Below are 18,674 nucleotides of genomic sequence, written 5' to 3' on the forward strand. Positions count from 1 at the left end.
TGCCTCAACTTTACAGGTCAAAATCAGCATTAACAAAGTAATGGTAATGCTGTCATGAGCCCATAATCTGTACCAGGGCTAAAATACATGTTGCAGAAAAGAACTACCCTTAATTTGGGACTATGGCAGAAGCCAGCTATATAAATAAAAGTCACTTTCCACCACACAGGAATTAGTGCATTAATCAGTACTCGCGTCTAGTTATAATCCCAGTGTGGATCACTGGGATGACAACCGAGGCTGTAAATACATCCTCTAAAATGGTATTTACATCTATAAGCAGCAAATAATTGCCCAGCATAACCATAGAAACTTTACTATTTCAGCATTTCTTGCAGAGAAATTTCAGTTTGCTGTCACATTCAAGTTGCTTCTAAATCTCTACACTTCTCAGAAAAACACTTCAGTGAAAAGAAGAGGTAGAAATAAATGCAATTAGGCTTTTATGTGAAAACGAGCAACAGATCTTTTTCCAACCTTGGCTTAATTTTTTCAGCATACTCTTTGACATACCCAAGTACTCCCTCAGATCAGAGCTCTGAAAGTATGTCCCAAACGTGTGACAGCTAAGTCTATCATTCTCTAAGTTCTCAGCGGATTTTGGATCTGGACTAGCTTCCTGTCACTCCAGCAACAGAGCACTGTGTAGTTTCAAAACACCAATTACACTGATTTTGGATCAGATTAAGACAAAAATTATCATACCCTAAAGCGTTGTCACTCTAGTCAAAGTCAATCATCAGTGACTTGCACCTCACACAGTAAATATTAGGTAGATGCTATGACGGCTGACAATTTAATTCTCTAAGAACACATTAAATGCAACATAAAATTTAAAAATAATCTGTAGCAGTTCTTTTCTTTTTACAAATGTCTGATTAAAGAATGAAGATAAGAGTACATTTTAACTGAGCATGTGTATGTATCCAAGCAAGCTGATAAAAAAAGAAATTGAGATTTACAATGTATTTTTTTGTTTTCCTAAGAAAAGAACAAGCCAGCATGGTAAAAAGGAGCTGCAGATCACAAACATGCTACAGAGACACAAGACTGAAGTCTTCATTATGAGAGGACCAGAAGGCTGAGTGAAAATAAGAGACATTATGCAACTAATGTCCAAGCTATAGGGGCGTGTGTTGGGGGAAACAGATCGGTGTTACAGCTTTACAAAAATGGGTGCATAAAGATTTTTAAAACTAACTGTAATATTGGAAACAACTGTTTAACTGCTGGTACGGAAGTAGCTAACCCTAATGCCACACCTCAAATGAAATGAAAGCCCCAACATCTGAACAGTTATCAATCCTATGTACACCAAGTGTGACAAGTAGAGTTAACATTCACTATGAGAAAAATAAAATTAAAAAAAAAAAACCACCAAAAAACCAACAAAAAAACCTTGGAGAAATATCCCTTGGAGAGTTTTAAACATCTCCACTTTGTACAGAAAAAGTACAATACAGTTCAATAGGAGGTAAGGTGCAGAAAACAATTACAGAAAATAAAAAAAAGTGTATTTTCAAGCTTCTGTTACTTATGTTGTGCTCATGGCACATCATCATAAGGGTACTGTTTTTCTAATGAGAACCACAAACTAATGATATTTGCTTAGACGCCAATTATATTTTTAGAATACAGCCCAAATATTCCCATCACCTAAGTTATCTCAACACGAGACCACCTTATTTAAGAAAAACTGCTAAGAAATCTAGAATAAAAATCAGGACTATTTCAGTTTTATTTGTGGAATCTACAGCATTGTAAGTCTGAAAAGCTTCTCTCTGTAGGCGAGATTAAGAAGCGGTCTAACAGAACAGAGACTGCTCAAGGAAACTAATATTGTGCTCAGCTTCAATTAGCTTGACTCATCTGAATACACCCAAAGATAAATGACTATTTCAGTTATCTATAATTCACTAATTAAACTTTCCTAAAAGCTATAGGAGCATAAACAGATGATCAAAACCTGCTACTAGAAACTTTCTTTTCTTTCTCCTCCTGTGCCATCAGCATACTCTGTCTCCTGGGAGCAAGAATGGGGGAGGGGGAAGGGAAGAAAAAAAAAAGAAATAAACAAAACCAAAACCAATCTAACCATAGATTCCACCTCAGCTGTATGTATATGAAAAGTAGTTATGCCACATTTTTGTAATCCCTTCCCCACTACCACACCTTACTCTACAGCAGTTCCCTATGCTCCCAAATTAATTCTTTTCCTGAAAAATGGATCCTCTAACAAAAGTGAGCTATCAGGAACTTCTTAAGCACGTGCAGCTACAGAGGAAAATTACCTCAAATTATAGTCCTATAATATAGTCCTAACTTAGCAATTTAAAACTGTTCCATTAAGTGCCTAACATCCAACTGAGTAGTTCAAGGTCTGGTAAAAACGCTACATAAAAATACAGTAAATGATAGTCCTTACTCTGAAGGCCTGACTCCCTCCTAAACATTTTTGCTCTGCTAAGAGTAATTCAAGAAGTTAACTTAGAACACTATATAATGTAACTCTTACATCTGAAGCACGACTTCTATTCATCACTGCTCGCATAAAGCAAACAATTAGAGTTCACATGGAAAAAATAACACATCAAAGGCCTTCCTCCTTTTGGAGAGCTTCTGCTTTAAACCAACATGCCTGTTAGGCTAGAGAAAGCTTTTCTGGCAGTATTTCCAAAGCTCAGCTTCAAATTATGTCCAGAGAGAAAATGTTTTAAGAAGCTGCTTTGAGGGAAGGAACCCCAGCAGCCAATAAATCTGCATCTTATGGATCTAAATTAATCACTGAATTAAGATCTTTTGCAGTGATTTCCCAGTAAGTGTCTATTTCTTAAGATTTTTGCAACACAACAGTCCATTTATTAAAAAAACAAAGGTAGTTTCAAGCTGGTTATATCTTTCTGTAAGCTTTAATATGGACACGTTATTTTAAAAACTAGAAAAGAAAAAAAGAGAGTCAAGATTTTTGTCTTAGAAAGAAGCACCGACTGACAGCTCAATACCCTTGAATCACAGCAGCTGCAATCACTTGTGATTATTTTGGCATTCCAAATTAAATGTATCCCAAAAATAAACTGAAATCATCACTCATTTCTTCATGAGTGTAATATCCAACAGACCTATAGAAATTTCCACTGCTTTACTGTCTTAACACCTACAATTTCCTTTTCGCACTTGAACAGTGGCACCATGCCATATGTTTATTAGCAGCTGCTAAACATGCCCTGCAGTTGAAGCTTGTCAAGTCAAGAATACATGTGTGTTGTCTCTAAGACAAAGGCTGAAAGATCTCTCCCAACTTTCATTAAATCTAAACAGCTTTGCTGCCTCATTATGTATGTTGGAAGTACGGTCAGGATACAAATTACCTACTTTTGTTCCAAGTATCTGGTATCATGGCATTAAGGAAAAAATGGGGCTATTGTTTTGGTATTAATTTAACCATATGTATCAAGAGAAATTCAAGTGCTATTAAAAGAGTGTGAAAGGATATGGAAATTAAACATAAAAGTGGAAAGAAAACAGAGAATCTTAACCAGATTTTCGATAAAGCAAGTGTAACCTGAAAGCGCACCACAAAGAAAACTACATTGACTCTTGAAAAACTGCAATTCCTTCCCTTGTGAGAAGTTTTTAACTGAAATGTAATTGCACAGGAATGCATCCAGCACTTTTCCACTTGAAAACACCCATCTCTCTACAGCTACCTTACAGAAGCTTACTTTGTCCAAACCTTATCTTTAATACAGTACAAAAGAACCACTGACGCATCTCATACTGCTTCATTTATTATTACAGTTACTACGAATACTTTTTCTTAAACTGTCAGTGGTATAAAAGCAGAGGCTCATTTTTATAAAGATTCCCATGATGATGAGAGGTTAATCTTCAAATAAATACTTACATTAACTTTTAGGCTACTGTGACATGCAAGCCAATATTCTGTCCCCCCTTCCACCCTCCCAGTATTTAATAGTCTTCTGACAGACTGGGGATAGGAAGACAGAAAGAAAAAACTAGTAAGTTTAGTAAGAACAACTGCTTAGAATATGTTTTATTTACACATAGCTTAATGGGAGGGAGAGAAACTTCCAAGTGTGGCATGAATTAGCAACATCTAGTGACACAGGAGGCTACACAGTGACAGGACATACCTTTACAGGGTAATCACTCACAACTCAAAGTTAGAAACCAGGCAACAAGACGGTAAAGAATATACTGCAATAACATTAAACAAAAAGAACATTTTCAAAGATATAAAGAAATTAAGAATGAAAGTTTCAAAATTAGAAACAAGTTATTTAAAGCACGTTTGGCTAAAATACTGCCGAGTGAATAGCAAACCCCAGATTGAGGGAAACTGATAAGATGACCTACTGCCATGAAATGTCTGTAACAATAGCTGCCTTAAAAATACACTTACTGAAAAGGTACTATTATTCATCTTGAAGGTGGACATTGCATTTGCAAATCCGAAAATAATATTTTGGATAACTGATATTTATGCACTGTAAGTTTTTCCTTGCAGTCCTGCAGTAGTTTCACATAAAACTTGCATACCTTTTCCAACTAGCTCTAAGAAAACCTATGTTCACCTAATATTTTATCTGTCATCCTGATATCCTACCCAAGTATTAGAATAGCAGCTCTTGTCCAAGGTACCCCGAGCTTCTTAAAGCGCTCAAGCAATAAGCTCAATTCAACTACTGCACTACAATTCAGACTCCAGATACACCTATACAAGCAAGGTGGGTGTTTTAATTATAACTGAGCTCTAAATAGTGAAAAACAGAGCAACTGTGGATTAATTCTGGCTAACGGCTCAAGTTCAGCCTAACAGTTCAAGTACTAGCCTAACCTGAAGCACGTTAGCTTGTACTCACTGGCAAGTTTAATGCCAGCTAGGCGATCCGAGTGAACTTTTGCAGCGCAGACATCCTTAGGAGGAAAGGCTGCAGAAGGCTGGTGATTCAACACGAGTATTCTTTAGAAGCTTTTCATCCACGTATGTTCTAGAGTTAGCCCTGCCTTATTTGTAAGAACAGCCAAGAAATGCAGTAATTTTAAGTACAGTGGGGAACACGAAGAGCTTCACTGGTCCTAAAGCGTCAGAGGAGAGCTGGCATATTAACATGCCTTTCAGGAAACCACATGTTTATCTCAAACACACACCAAGCATTTGCAGACTTCTTGCTCAGTAACTCAATCTAAAGCAACACAATCAGGAAAAAAAGATTTAAACGCGAAGGTCTCGACTACACGCAGTTATCCGATTAGCGCACGGGGACCATACCGTTAAGAACAGCAGAGTAATTCTAATTTCACGGTGGCAAGCACCAGTTTCACACGCAGTCGTTAGCCGGACACTACCCTCCCTTCTCCGGTACCGCAGGAGGAAGTTGTAACGAGTGTTTTTAAATCAGTGCCGCAACAGTGGTATTCGTATGCAACTTCTTCCCACGTCGCCGGTTTATCTTCACGAGATGAAGAGATAAACCGACGAAAACGGCGCTCGCTACCTCCGAACAGGTAGCGCTGACCAGGCACAACCACAGACAACGATAGTTCGTGAAAGCGCTCCCGGGCTGCGCAACGGCGGGGCTGACAGCGCTGTGCCTGCCCGGACCCAGCGGGAGCGTCAGCCCAGATCGGAAAGCGGACTCGCCTCCCGCTCCGGAGACGGCGTGCGAGAGCGGCACGCCGCGCCACAACAAACACAGGAAGCCATTTAAACAACTCGTCACACGTGGGCATAAAAAAAGAAAACAAGAAAAAACAAGCCCCCGCCCGTGCGGAAGGGGAGGCCGGCCGCTGCCCCGCGCCGCTCCGCCGGACCCCGCCGGGGACGCCCCCCCCCCGCGCCCCGCCGCCCGCCCCGTCCCGGCCGCCCCCCCTACCTGCTCGGCGCTGACGGGCTCGTTGAGGCGATGCTCGGCGGAGAGGTGGTGCCGCAGGAGCAGGGCCCGCTTGTAGTTGCGGGTGCCCTTGCAGAGCTCGTCGTGCCCCCCGGGCAGGGCCCCGCCGGCCATGATCAGCTCGGGAGGGGCAGCGGCGGCCGCGGCGGCGGTGCACCAGGCGCAGGACATGAGGCCGGTCTCCTGGCAGTAGTAGAGCCATGGGAACTCCTTGAGCCAGGAGCCCTGGAAGGAGATGTGCAGCTTCTGCAGCAGCGACTTGGGCCTGGCTAGCGGGAAATGCTTGATGCTCTCCCCCTCCCCCGCGCCCACGCTGCTGCCCTCCGCCTCGTCCCCTCCGTCGCCCCCAGACCGCCTGCTGCTGCTGCAGCTGCCGCCCTCGGCGCCGCTGCCGTCGCCCAGGCTGCCCCCTTCGCCGTCCTCCTCGTCGTCGCTGCTGTCACTCAGGGAGCCCCCGTCCTGGACCAGCTCCTTCCCCTCCAGCAGGCCCTCCGGCTCCAGGCCCTCCGCGCCCTCCAGCTCCATCTCCTCGTCCGCCCCCCGCCCGTTGAAGTGCTTCCGCGGCCAGGCCGGGGCCTCGCAGCCATTGTTCGCGGCGGAGGGGGCGGCGAGGAGCCCCCCGCCGCCCCGGAAGGCCAGCGTCCGGCGGTTTCTCTCGGCGAACGTGGGGCCGGCGGCGGGGGGCGAGACCGCCTCCTGAGGCAGCAGCAGCTCCTTCTCCTCGGCGGCGGCCTCCAGCTCCTCGGCCTCCAGCCCCTCCAGCTCCACTTCCTCGTCCGCCCCGCGCCCGTTCAGCGGCTCGGGGTCCTGCCGCTCCCAGGCCTCGGCCGCACCGCCAGCCGCGCCGCCGGCCGCCGCCGCTGCCGCCGCCGTGGCGGTGACCAGGCCGCCGCCCCGGAACGCCAGCGTCCGCCGGTTCATCTCCGCGAACATGGCGCGCGCGCGCGCGCCCCCCGCCCGCCGCCGCCTCCTCCTCCTCCTCCTCCTCGCGCCCCTGGCCCGCCGCTCCCCGCCCGGCCGAGGGCTCTGCCCGCGGGAAGGAGGCGCCGGCCGCCGCGCGGGAAGGGCGGGGGTGGCGGCCGAGAGAAGCGAAGTCCGGCCGCTCCCCCCCCCCCCGGCCCCGGCCTAGATCGCCGCCGCAGGCTCCCCACAATGGATCCCGCTCGGCGGCGCTTCCGTCCCAACAGGCCCCGGATCAGGTCGAATGGCAAATGAACAACGGACTGCTCCCACAATGCACCGGGAGAGCCACCGCAGGGGAGGGGGAGCGCGAGCGGGGGGCGGGCAGGCGGGGGGCCGGCGGGGCGGGCGCGACAGCTGGGGCGCGTCACGCGCCCCTGCGCCTCCCGCCCGCCCCGCCGCGCCGCGCCGCGCCGCGCGCCCCGCCCCGCCCCGCCCGCCGCAGGGCGGGGGGGGGGGGGGTCGCGCGCGACCCCTCCCTCCCTCGCTCTCTCTCCCCGAGGGGCCGCAGCCCCCTCCCTCCCGCCCCCCCTGCCCACGCGCGGCGGGGTGTGTGTGTGTGTGTGTGTGTGGTGGTGGGGTGGGCCCGCGGGTCCCGAGGGGTGAGCGGAGGTAGCGGCGCGGCCGAGCCTCCCGCCGGCGGGAGGTCTGCGCTGCCCGGCGATCGGCGGGCGTTGCGCCGGCGGGGCCGGGCGCGGCGGTACCGTTAGGCGCGGCGCGGCGCAGGCGCGGGCTGCCGGGCGGCGCGTGCGGCGTGTGCGCTGCCCGCACGTGCCGGCTGGGCGGGTCCCTCCGCGGGGCGAAGGCTCGAGGCGCGGTGCGGTAGCGCCGCGGGGGGGGGAGGGCGGGCGCGGCGGCTGAGCGTCGCGGTGAGCCGGCGGCGGCGGCGGGGGGGGTCGCCGGGCAGCGCACCGCACCGGCGCTCGCTGGCGTCTCCACCACACCCGGCACCCCGGGGGAACGGAAAGAGGAGAAGCAAAAAAAACTCGTGCGTCGGCATAAAGAACAGTTTGATAAGGGAAGAAGTGGGAGAAGAAAGAAGGAAAACGGGAGGAGCGATGGCAAGGCGATCGCTCTCCACCCCCCACGGGTAGACCCATGCCCAGCCGGTTCCTGAGAAAAAGATGGGTAACTTCCCCGACCCCCCTCCTCTCCGCTCTGCTGCCGAGGGCAGGGGTGTCCCTCCCGTCGGTTCGGGTCATCTGCCCGGCGGTGTCACCTCCCGGCCTCCCTGGCAGCCCCAGTCTGTTCGCTGGGGGGGGGGGCAGAGTGAGAAACAAAAGGCCTTGGTGCTGCGCAAATGCTGTCCAGTCATCACAAATCGAAACCGCGGCCCCGTACGGCCTGCGATGAAGAACGTTAACTCCATCCCAGGCAGACCCAGTACAACGGATGACAAAAGATGTCAGAGAAGGAGGGCTGTGGAGCCTTCGCTGTCGTGTAATGCGGATATGTACATTCAGTAGTAAAAAAAGATCACGCCTCTGCGTCTTGGCCCGGAAGTATGCGGGGGTCTGGGAGAGCTGACTTGGACTTAAACCTTGGAGAAGACTTTGCAAGAATACTGTAAATGCTGTACATAATGCCGTAAACCAGAATGCTTTCCTCCTGCCAGAGAGCTACTTGGGAAAAGGAGACCTTTGGTAGAAAATGAATTTTTATTCTGGAAAGATTAAGAAAATCTTTCTAAAATGCTAGGGGGGGGAGAGGAGGGGAGAGTCGGTCATGGAGAAACAGAGAAACTGTAAAAGGCAGTATCAGATTTCCAGGAGAGGAGCAGAGATGGTCTAAATTTAGGCAAGGGGGCAGAGGAGTGGTGGGAGATAGAGAATTTTGAGATTTGCTGTGCCTCACTGGGGCACAGGGTGGAGATAGCGATTCAGATCTGGGCCCGTCGAAGCAAAGGGTTCCCGTGATACAGCATCCATAAAATACAAAACAGACCCGTATTTCATAAAGTTTTAGGCTTTGTGATGTATAGATGTTTTTGCATTCCTGTGGCGCTTGATCCTTGCCTGTCAGTGTTTGTCAGCTGACTAGTGCCTCAGCACTTACTGGCATTAGAATTTCTTACCCATTTTATATTGGTTTTAAAGAAATGTTTGGTGTTGTGGATTACTTCTCACTATATGTGATTGCACTGAGTGTATACAGAAAGTTTACATTAAGAATCCCTGCTGGGATTCGCATTTACAGAGCAGACTACTTGTGATCTCGGGGAACAAAAGCTGCACCCAGGACTGGTATGTTTAAAGCCTATCCAGCAGACATCCAGGAATGAGCTGGGATAAGATACGTAGGAGGAACTACAGGGTCTCTCTTTTGGAGTGCAAGTAAGTGTTATTTGATTGCAGCAGGTAATCTAGAGTGCTAACAAATTGATACAGAATCATAAAATAATTTAGATTGGAGGAAGTCTCCAGAGTTCACTCAGTTCAAAGCAGGGCCAACCTCGAAGTTACAGCAGGTTGCTCAGGGACAACGTCTCAGGCTCTCCTGGACTGTTTGCTGAGAAGACCTTTGGTAACAGCTCCTCCCAAATCGTCTCATCACGCTTTTGCTTTCTCAGCTTGCTACAAGGGATTCCACTGCTGTGCAGTGCAGCACATGCAAGAAAGGGAGCTTGACTGAATCATTGTGGCTAATTTAATTGGTCTGTAATGGCTCTGTCACACCTGAATTGAGGTTGTATTGGTCTATTTGATGATTCCATTTTACTGAGTGTCTTCATGGACGCAGGTCTTCCCAGGTGATCTTAACTTTTACATAACACTTTTTTGTCACCGAGTAATTTGCAAAAATTTTCAAACCACTTGATCTTCACTGCAGAAATTCTAGTTTTCAGACTGCTTTGTTGCAAATGAGGTTTTATGTTATATTTGTGATGGGACTAAGTACTTCAAAAAGCATCCTGAGATGCTGCAGCAAAAATGCATTTATTTTGTAGAAACAATAATTTGCTGTTTCTTTATCAACTGGTTTTCAGTTCCCCTGTCAAACCCACAGGCTACTAAGGTTCATAATGGAAAAATAATCATTGATGTACACATGGTATTTTTTTAACATACCTTTCTCACCCATAGTCTCTTGAGAGTCAGTAGTGTTTACTGCCGAAGTTCATACATTTGAACAACAGCTAGAATCTCTTTCCTTTTCCATTCTTTGATGGGACAGTATAGAAAAGAAATCTTTAGTGGTTAACTGTCCTAGTCCTGTAGATAGCAAATGCTGTTTTATTCAGTCTGAAATCTAATTCTCCAGATACAACATGCAGCTTCCTTATTTCTCTGATAGTCCTTTGGTTCTTTCTGCTTCTTTCTCCTGTGTTACAGAAAGACATAAAAATCTCCCAATCTTCATTGGAAATCATAAACTGATTCGGCTTCCTGCAAATGAAAAGCTAGTGCCTCACACGAGAGAGCAGAATTAGTAATCGATACATCATGATACGTACGCTGCTGCAGTGTGGCATTTTGCTCTAAATCAAGAATAACCCGAATCTAAACCATGCAGTTGCCAGTCACTGGTAGTACTTTGTGCAGGGGACACATCCTAGGAAGGCATCACTTGTCACTTTTTTTTGTTTTCCAGGATCTAAAGGTCTGATATTTAAAAACAACTAAATGGGCAGAATGCTGTGAAAGGGAGTGGATGTTGCATAAAGTCCTGTTTATCACTCCAGCTGTATATGTATCTGGGGAGAATGGTTTATAAAAATCTTTTGTGGCTGAATATCATCACTAATCAATTCCATATTTAATACTACTTAAAGCCCTTTCTACCAAAACATTTAAATGTGTGTTGGTATATTCTGCTGAATTAGGGTTTCAATGAACAAACTGCAAGCTCCTACACAAAGAACAGGATCTTTTGCTTTTAGATGATAAAACCCCTTGTGCAAGACTCTGAAGATTAAATTCTCATACTTGTATGACGCCTGATGTAGACTACGCTGTTGATTAAGGACAGTGTGTTATCATAGGGGTAGTGAGCTCGTTACACACATCCAGTGTCTCCTTTTGTTGCAGCCAAGGAAAGTCGATCAAACTCTTACAGAAATGAGTGAGAGATCATGCCATGAGAGACATCATGCAATTCCGGTGTGTACCAATCATAGCATTTTCAGCAAAATACTACTGATACTAAGAGCACATTATATCTGGAAAGTTTTGTGTCCCAAAATTCCTCCTGTGACCTAAGAAACACTTTCACGGTGAGGCTGACTCTTCCAAGATGATAGCTTCTGAAACCAATGGGTTGCTGTCCTATCCCTAGAGCACATCTCTGTGATGGATGTTCATACAGTAAGGAAGAGTCAAGATTTTTTTGCAAAGAGAGTTCAAGTTTCAATAACGTGGTTTTTGTGTTATTGGAAATCTATATTCCTGGGCATATGAAAGTTTCAGTTCAAATACTCCTGCATATTGAGGGATTTTGGAAGCTAGAAGTTCACTGATAAGAGAGGAGGCTCTTTTGTCTCTCAAGCAAAAGCATTACTCTGCAGAACAGGCTTATCTGCTGTGGGAATCACACAGGAAAGTGAGTGTGTCGGAATTGGAGCCTTATTACTGGGACAGGAACAAGCGCACATTTGTCCTGATAAAGCCATGAGTGGAAAAACAGATCATAGCAGAAAACGAATAGTATAAACTGTCACTTTGTAGTATGAACTGTGCTGCTCCACGGAACAAGTACCAAGAAGAAAATGCAATGATCGAAGCTCATGAGGAAGGACTCGGAAACCTCAGTGCCATCCCTAGTCTGAGGTTATGCTTACGCTGCGTGCTCAGGTGCCACTGAAGTAGACGTACCCAAGTAGATTTTGGTGGCACAGGTTCAGCTGCCTAGGGAGCCCTGAGTGCCTTGGGAAGGCTTGTGTGCTGAGATTTCATTGCTGTCCAGCCTGGCACAGGCACATCTGTTCATGTTGCAATCCTTGCTTCCAGATTACAATTAGAGAAGACTTTTGAAAGTGTAATTCCCAATAATAGAAACTCACACATTTGTAAAGTGTCAGGAGAATGTTTGCACTACAATCAGTAGCTGTTTCTGTAGCAAACTGAATTCAAATTGAGTTTGTGCAGTTATTCCTCTTGGAATACTTTGTAAGTGATATTTGGAATACTTTGTAAGTGATACTTGGAAAGGTAAATCACAACCTTTCTCAGGACAACTACTTGATTTTGCACAACCACACCTTGTGACCTTAGACAGGTTAGGAAGGTACCGTGAATTAAAACTTACCATCCATCATCTGATAACTGTTTCCTTGCACACTCTTAGCACACAGCCAGTATGAGATAATGTGCCTTAACCTAGCCCACGGCGAAAGAATTTTCAGCGTAATTGTATTGAACTTTGTATTTGCTGCAGAATAAAATACACACGTGGATGGGTGTTGTGCATGTAAGATGCTATAGCTTGTGCGTGCTTGTAAAGCTACGGCCAGACAGTGTGTTCCAGATCTAACTGTGCCATTTGAAGATTTTGCCAGTTTGCACCTACACGCTACCCCTTCAATGCTGTAGTTACTACTGCCATAGCTCTGCTGGTAAAAGGGTTGTTTAAGAGCGCTTTCATTTGCTTCAGGCAAAGCGAGCAGGTTGGTTTAAACCCTCTTCGTCGACTAATCCATCTGACTTGTTGGAAGCACACAAGGGAGCGCTCACTTAGTTCCTTCTGCCAACAGAGCTGCGGGGGTGGAAGCTCTCAGCAGAGGAGTGGTAAGAAACAACTGAAAGAATGATAATGTCACCGACTGGCACACCTGTCTGCGAGCTGAGTGCCAGTGCATGACTTAGTCCTGCATGCGCTGTGGGTATTACAGCTCTTCCAAACATGTCTGTGCCTTTTCTGTTACACATTCCCGGCTTAATTCTCTTTTATACCAAGTACTTTTATATCGCTCTGGCAATGCAAAACAATTTGGAAGCATCCAGAGGTGTTAAAGCCTTCATATTTGGCAAAACGATGTGAAAATGTTTAACAGGTGAATATCAATGACTAGTCTTGCAGAATTAAAACTCCAGTTTTCTTGTGCAGAACCTGAGCTATTCCTTTAAAGTGTGCCAGATGCATGGGGAGCCCTGGATGCAGGGTGGCACTGCTGCCCCTCAGCAGAGGGAAGGTCTGATTCGGGGCTGTGTCGCACTGGTTTTTACACTGCTGCGGGAACCTCACATCGCTGAGTGGGGTCCAGCCTTCATTCCCAGTTTGCACATTTTCTCATGGTCGCCATGTGCCTGACTCCTGTTACTCTTAAACCTAGAGGGGTCCGGTTGCACACAGGCCTCTGAGAAGAGTTTTGTCTGCCTGGATGTGGACAGATGTCCTTGTCACCCTCTCTGCAGGTGTGTCCTTCCTGTTGTAGAACCTTCTCCTCTGGCTGCACCATCACCTTGCCAGACAGGCCCGTGGGATTTGTAGTGGCTTCCCTCCTTTCATGAGGAGCCCCAGCTGTCTTTGGCAAACTGTTGCTGTGTGGCAGACTCATTGCAGAGTATCTTCTGCTTTCTGTTTTCTTCTCCTTTTCAGTATTTTCCTTATCTCTTTAGCTTGTATTTTCTTGTATTATCAGGTTGGGGCTTCTAGACAACCTTACCAAGAGATTGTGCTTTATCCACTGCTGTTGTTGCTATTATGACTCCTAACTATATTGCTTCTTTTGGAAAGTTCTGCTTAGTCTGATCTTCTTAATCTAGCTTTGCATGGTTGTTTTTTGTAGTTTCTTTTTTTCCCTTTTTTTATTCTACACATGGACAGCACTGCTATTTGTTTTAGTCAGTCACCTGCAGCCTAAATGAAAAATATTTTATTTTTCCAGCACAGCACTTGAGCATGTGTTTACCTCTAGATAAGTGTGTTTTCATGTGCTTGCATGAAGAAAGGACATAGGGTTTTGCTAAAGAGATTTTTTTTCTGAAGTAGGACTGGAAGAGCTGATCTGAAGCATACTGCAGGAGGTGGAAATCTGCTCACTCCTTGGGGCCAAGTGCTCAGGCAATGGAGGGAAATTTTTCTGTATCCCTATGGCTACAGCAATGGTCAGTTTAGCCTTAGCAAATGCAAGGCATTTCCTCTTAGTTCCAGCCTTCTTTTAAAGTAACATAGCCTGTTTCTACCTAAGATTTGTTAGTCTTTCTTATTCACGTCTTTCTGATCCTTTTGTCTGTCTTTGGGTTACACGTCTACTCTGAATGGAGGTCAGCTCTGAAAGCCACTCGATATCAATTTCTACCTAACAAAATAGTTGCATGAAATACCAAATTCTTGGTATTTCATGTCGTTTGTTGCTTTGATGGTCCTCCATAGTAGTCCTATATTTTTCAGTCTGCAGCTAGGACAAGTGTGCTTTATCAGGGAATGAACAAGCTGTGAAAGATACACTCTGATCAGGAAGGGAATGAAGCTCCTCTTCTGGGTATTTAAACAACTGCACTTTCACTGTGACTGATCAGTGCCTGTTCAGTCAGGTTACAGCCTCCTTCTAACGATCTGACTGCTGAGTTCAGGTAATCCGATTTAGCTTTCTCTTTTTAGCCTACTTTCCATCTCTTGTTTTTCTAGATGATCTTATAAATTTTTCTTATTTCTAAGTCTGCCAGTGGGCCGGTGGTATTCTCTTTGTCTTAAGTTACCAAAGTTCATAGAAAGCATCTATCTACATTAAACCTTCCTCATATTAATTACCAAGCAGTTATTACAGTTATCATGGGCTGCAGAATCTCAACTGAGTGGAGTTAGTCCACGCAGTGATGAACAGGACTGAAACTTGAAAGTTTTGCTTATTAAAATGTCCTCCTTGTAGGACAACGTTTGTGAATCCCTGTCTTGGGAGGAGATAAGGAAACAACACAAACTGATTTATTGTGGCACACTTTGCTAATCCTGCAATTCTATACATTGTAAATATATTTGCTGGAGGGAATTCAAGTGATACCTAAAAACATTTTTACAGGATATCTTTAATCACTCAGAAAATCAAAATTAAACCAAAATTCCTTAAATTGAGTGAAATCTGTCAGCAAAGATGCTAATACCAGGTCAGTAAGGAATAGGGTTAGCACTCACAAACGTTATTACTGATGTACTCTTACAGGATGTTGCAGTTTCTGCTGTTGCCAAAGCCAGACATGGTCATGCAAATCTTCTCTTCTGGGAGTCTTTGGCAGGCAATGCACAGGCATGGCTGCAGTGCAGCTGCAGTGTAGCTCAGGCAGGGACCAAGGGGAAGAGACTCAGCTTCAAAGCAGGTCCCAAGGGAAGGAGGGGCAGCCCTGGCCGAAGCCTCCCTGCATTGCTTTTGGGAAGAGCTGTCCCCAAGGTCACCAGCTGCACTATCTCTGAGTTGGCCTGGAGCCCAGACAGCCAAACCCCCCGGGGAGGATGGGAGTGGGCTCAGGGCCTTGGCACTCTGTTTTGTCATTACTGAAGTCCCCTGCCCACTTCACCAGCTATTCCCTGACCTAATGCTCCCTTTTTTCTTTTCCCAAAGCAGGCTACTGCAAGCAAGAGAAGGCATCCACAGCAACGCTGACTGCCTTTGCACTGCCCTCGTGCCATCCCTCTCCCTGATGCACATTTCCCCAAAGCATCAAAGCCCTCAGCCGTGCCAACATGCTCCTCATCCACACAGAGTGCTGCATGGATTCCCACATCCAGTTTCAATGACCTTATGCCTATTGCATTCCCCTGTCCAAATCATAATAATAGTAGTAATACCCATGGTCATCTTGGATACCCTGTTTAGGGCCTGGGAAAGTGTTGCCTAAACATTGGTGGCTGTTGCCTTCACTATGGCATGGACCTGGAGCATGTCCCAGAAGCATCAGTACCTCTGGTGCCTGTCTGAAGTATTCTTGCTCAACGTCCTTTATTTTCCTCCTCTTCCTCCTCTTTGTGGTATGGACAGGCTGTTGTCCTAATCTACTGAATCTTAACAGCCTTATGCTGCTGTGGGGAACATTGTTGTTGCCAAATGGGTGTTTCAGAAAGGCATGTCTATTTTCACTAGGAAAAAACCCCACGTTTTTATGGCATTGCTAAAATGTGAACTCTTAATGCTTTGTGAAATCCTGATTTAGTCAGGAAAACTTCAGGCTTACCTCAGTGTAACTACTCAGGCTTTTCTGGAAGTTGTAAGTAAACTGGAAAACATTTAATTGTTTTTGTGTGTGAGAGGATGGATGAAGGTATAGTACTATTGACATTAAATCAAAGTGGCTACTTGACTTTCTGTCAGTGTATTCTGTAAGCGTTCCTAGAAATCAGGTGTACATCATAATTGAGTTAATTATGTTAAAGTAGCATAAACAAAAAAAGCCCTGCAGACACAACTATGCACATGGATTTTAAAAATTACAGTTGGCACCTTTGTAATACTTTGATTTAATCTAGAGAGGCTACATTTGCAAAACCAGGTGCTAATGCTAAAGCACTTAGTGCCGGTCACCCAGCTACATCAACGGACTCATTTCAGCAGTTTGATTGAGTTTTCGAGGACACAACATAGTGGTATCAGCTCTTGGGTCAGGAATCTCAGCAAGACAGAAGAGGTGCTCACAGAAATTTTTCTGAAGAATTTACGTGTCCACTGTAGTTTCCTTTGTGCAAATGCTCAAACCCACAGTCCGTTCAGTCCACAGTTTGGGAGCAATTCTGGGTTTCTTGCTGATACCCAAATAGGAGCTCATGAAGCCAGCAATGTTTAATCATCTCTGGCTGGGAGACTTCTGTGTCAGCAGATCTGTCATGCCCTATTCTCATATTCCTTCGACCTCTTGGTTAGATAGCAGCTACACTCTATTTCTGCAGGAGATTCTTGGCACCAGGGAAATCCATGCGGTATGGGAAGGTTGTAACAACTCTCCACAACAGCAGTGGTTCTTTTAAGTATGCTTGACAGATATTTTCAGGGGTTTTTTTTGCATTGACTTATGAATACTGATTGAAACTCAGGATCTCAGTCTGTGTCGTTAGGGTGCACTATCATCAAGGAACTGCTATCTAGAACAGTGGTCTCCAAAATTTTTGATAGTGTACCCCTATCACTAAAAAAATTTTGAGCATGCACACCCAATATATATATTTTTTTAATTTACAAATTATATACATGTACTACTGTCCTAATATATTATGTACATTATAAAACATACACAAAAATAGAAATTAAAAAAGGATAAGATAAAGATAAGATAAACACTTTTTACATTTTATTTATTTATCGTTAATGATACAAAATGCATTTTCTTGCTGCACCTCAATGGATTGTCTTGCACATCCCTTGGGTGTGCACACCTCACTTTCAAAACCAGTGATCTAGAAGATGGGCTAAAGCTCAAGGCAAAAAAACAAGACAAAAATCAAGAAAAAAAAATTTACTCTTTGGCCTTAATGTACTCTGTGCAGGAGGTTAAAGACCTTCAAAGTCTGGTCTAAGACTATGGAATGAATTCCCTCAGGAGCTAAGACTATCACAAACATCATCATCCAAATGTAAACAAGATTTCTTTAACCTGCCTTTATGACATAAAGACATTGCAACATATACATTAAAGAAAAGCACCCAAATTATCAAAGCAAATCATTCTACAAACCTCTCCCCTGGGGCAGAGGAAAGGAGAACAAACGACCTGTTGCATAATGCACTACTGAAAAGCAATTGGGTATTGCTGCAATGGGGTGAGAACGTGAATAGACTAGCATGTGATAGAAAACTGTATTTGTTACTGTTTCTACTCAATTAAAATCTGCACCAGTGTGAATTAAATGTTCATTTCAGGTCAACAGACATTATATATTCATTTTTTAATTGGATACTACTTGTTTAAGATTCTTCTATTTTTTTCTTCCTTCCGCAGTGGCATCCTGACTGGGGAACCGTGAGTAAATTACTATAACTCATTGACTCTAGCTGCATCTGACTGTAAAATAAGCTAATTTCTTGAGCTCACTTCAAGAGGCTTTCTTGGGTCATATTTCAGTAAAGCTGGATTGCTTTGTTGGCACAGCTCTAAATGCAGATCAACCTTTGAATTACTTTCTTCCAAAATTGGTTCAAAGAAGTATTCTGCGATAGAAATACAGTTAATACACAGGACAGTGAATCCCAACCTACCTGGAGGTACACTACTGTTTCACCTGAAGGGTGAAGTTTATTTCATCCTTGGTGTCTGGCTAACTCTCCTACTCATTACATCAGTTGGGACGAACCTGGAGTCAAGACTTTCTCTGCCTCTGTGTCCTTTGCACAAGGGAAAGTACTAGAAAAGACAGGCCACATGCTCCCACCTCATTTATAGGAAGTTATTCACCCAGGATCTAGTTTCCAGATGCATGCAGGAATGAGAAGAGACTAACTTCATACTTCATTCACCACTTTCCTGATTATGACAAGAAAGCAGTCTAGGTTTTAGAAGTGATTAGGGCTGGCTAGAAACTTGTGTTTTACATTGGAAAATGTACTTTCTGAAAAAAATCGGACTTTTTATAGGACATTTTTTATGTTGTCACGATATCTTTGTTTGGCTGATTTCCTGGGAAATTACATCTCTCTCTGTAGCACAGTGCTTTCCCTCTGACTGCCCTGACTGATATGTTATAGAAGATGTAGTCTGACTAGCTTGCTGTGCCTGTGGGAAAGAATGGGACATCTTTACTTGAAAGAACAAGCTCTTTGAAGCTATGGAGCTACACCACAATGGGAAATTAAAGTTTAACATTGAGATGACTGGAAGCAAAGATTTTTAGCCTTGTTTCAACATGATTCTCTACCATGATGTTTCCTAATCAAAAGCTTTG

At 45.1% G+C, this 18,674-nt stretch overlaps 1 protein-coding gene across 2 annotated transcripts in view; it reads right to left on the minus strand.

Moving 5' to 3' along the window:
* Positions 1–7,190, minus strand: part of ZBTB10 (zinc finger and BTB domain containing 10) — a 30,805-nt gene extending 23,615 nt beyond the window's left edge. The window contains exon 1 of one of the 2 annotated variants that reach the window (XR_005932234.1): positions 5,898–7,190. Coding sequence is in view for 1 of the 2 variants with exons in the window: in XM_030012306.2 (XP_029868166.1) it covers positions 5,898–6,848 (951 nt within the window). In the remaining variant the exon portion in view is untranslated. The remainder of the gene's footprint in view (positions 1–5,897) is intronic. The other variant, XM_030012306.2, reaches the window with a different exon arrangement.
* Between the last annotated feature and the right edge of the window lie 11,484 nt (positions 7,191–18,674).

The sequence above is a fragment of the Aquila chrysaetos genome, chromosome 4, assembly GCF_900496995.4.
Source record: "Aquila chrysaetos chrysaetos chromosome 4, bAquChr1.4, whole genome shotgun sequence".
In the NCBI taxonomy this organism is placed as follows: domain Eukaryota; kingdom Metazoa; phylum Chordata; class Aves; order Accipitriformes; family Accipitridae; genus Aquila; species Aquila chrysaetos.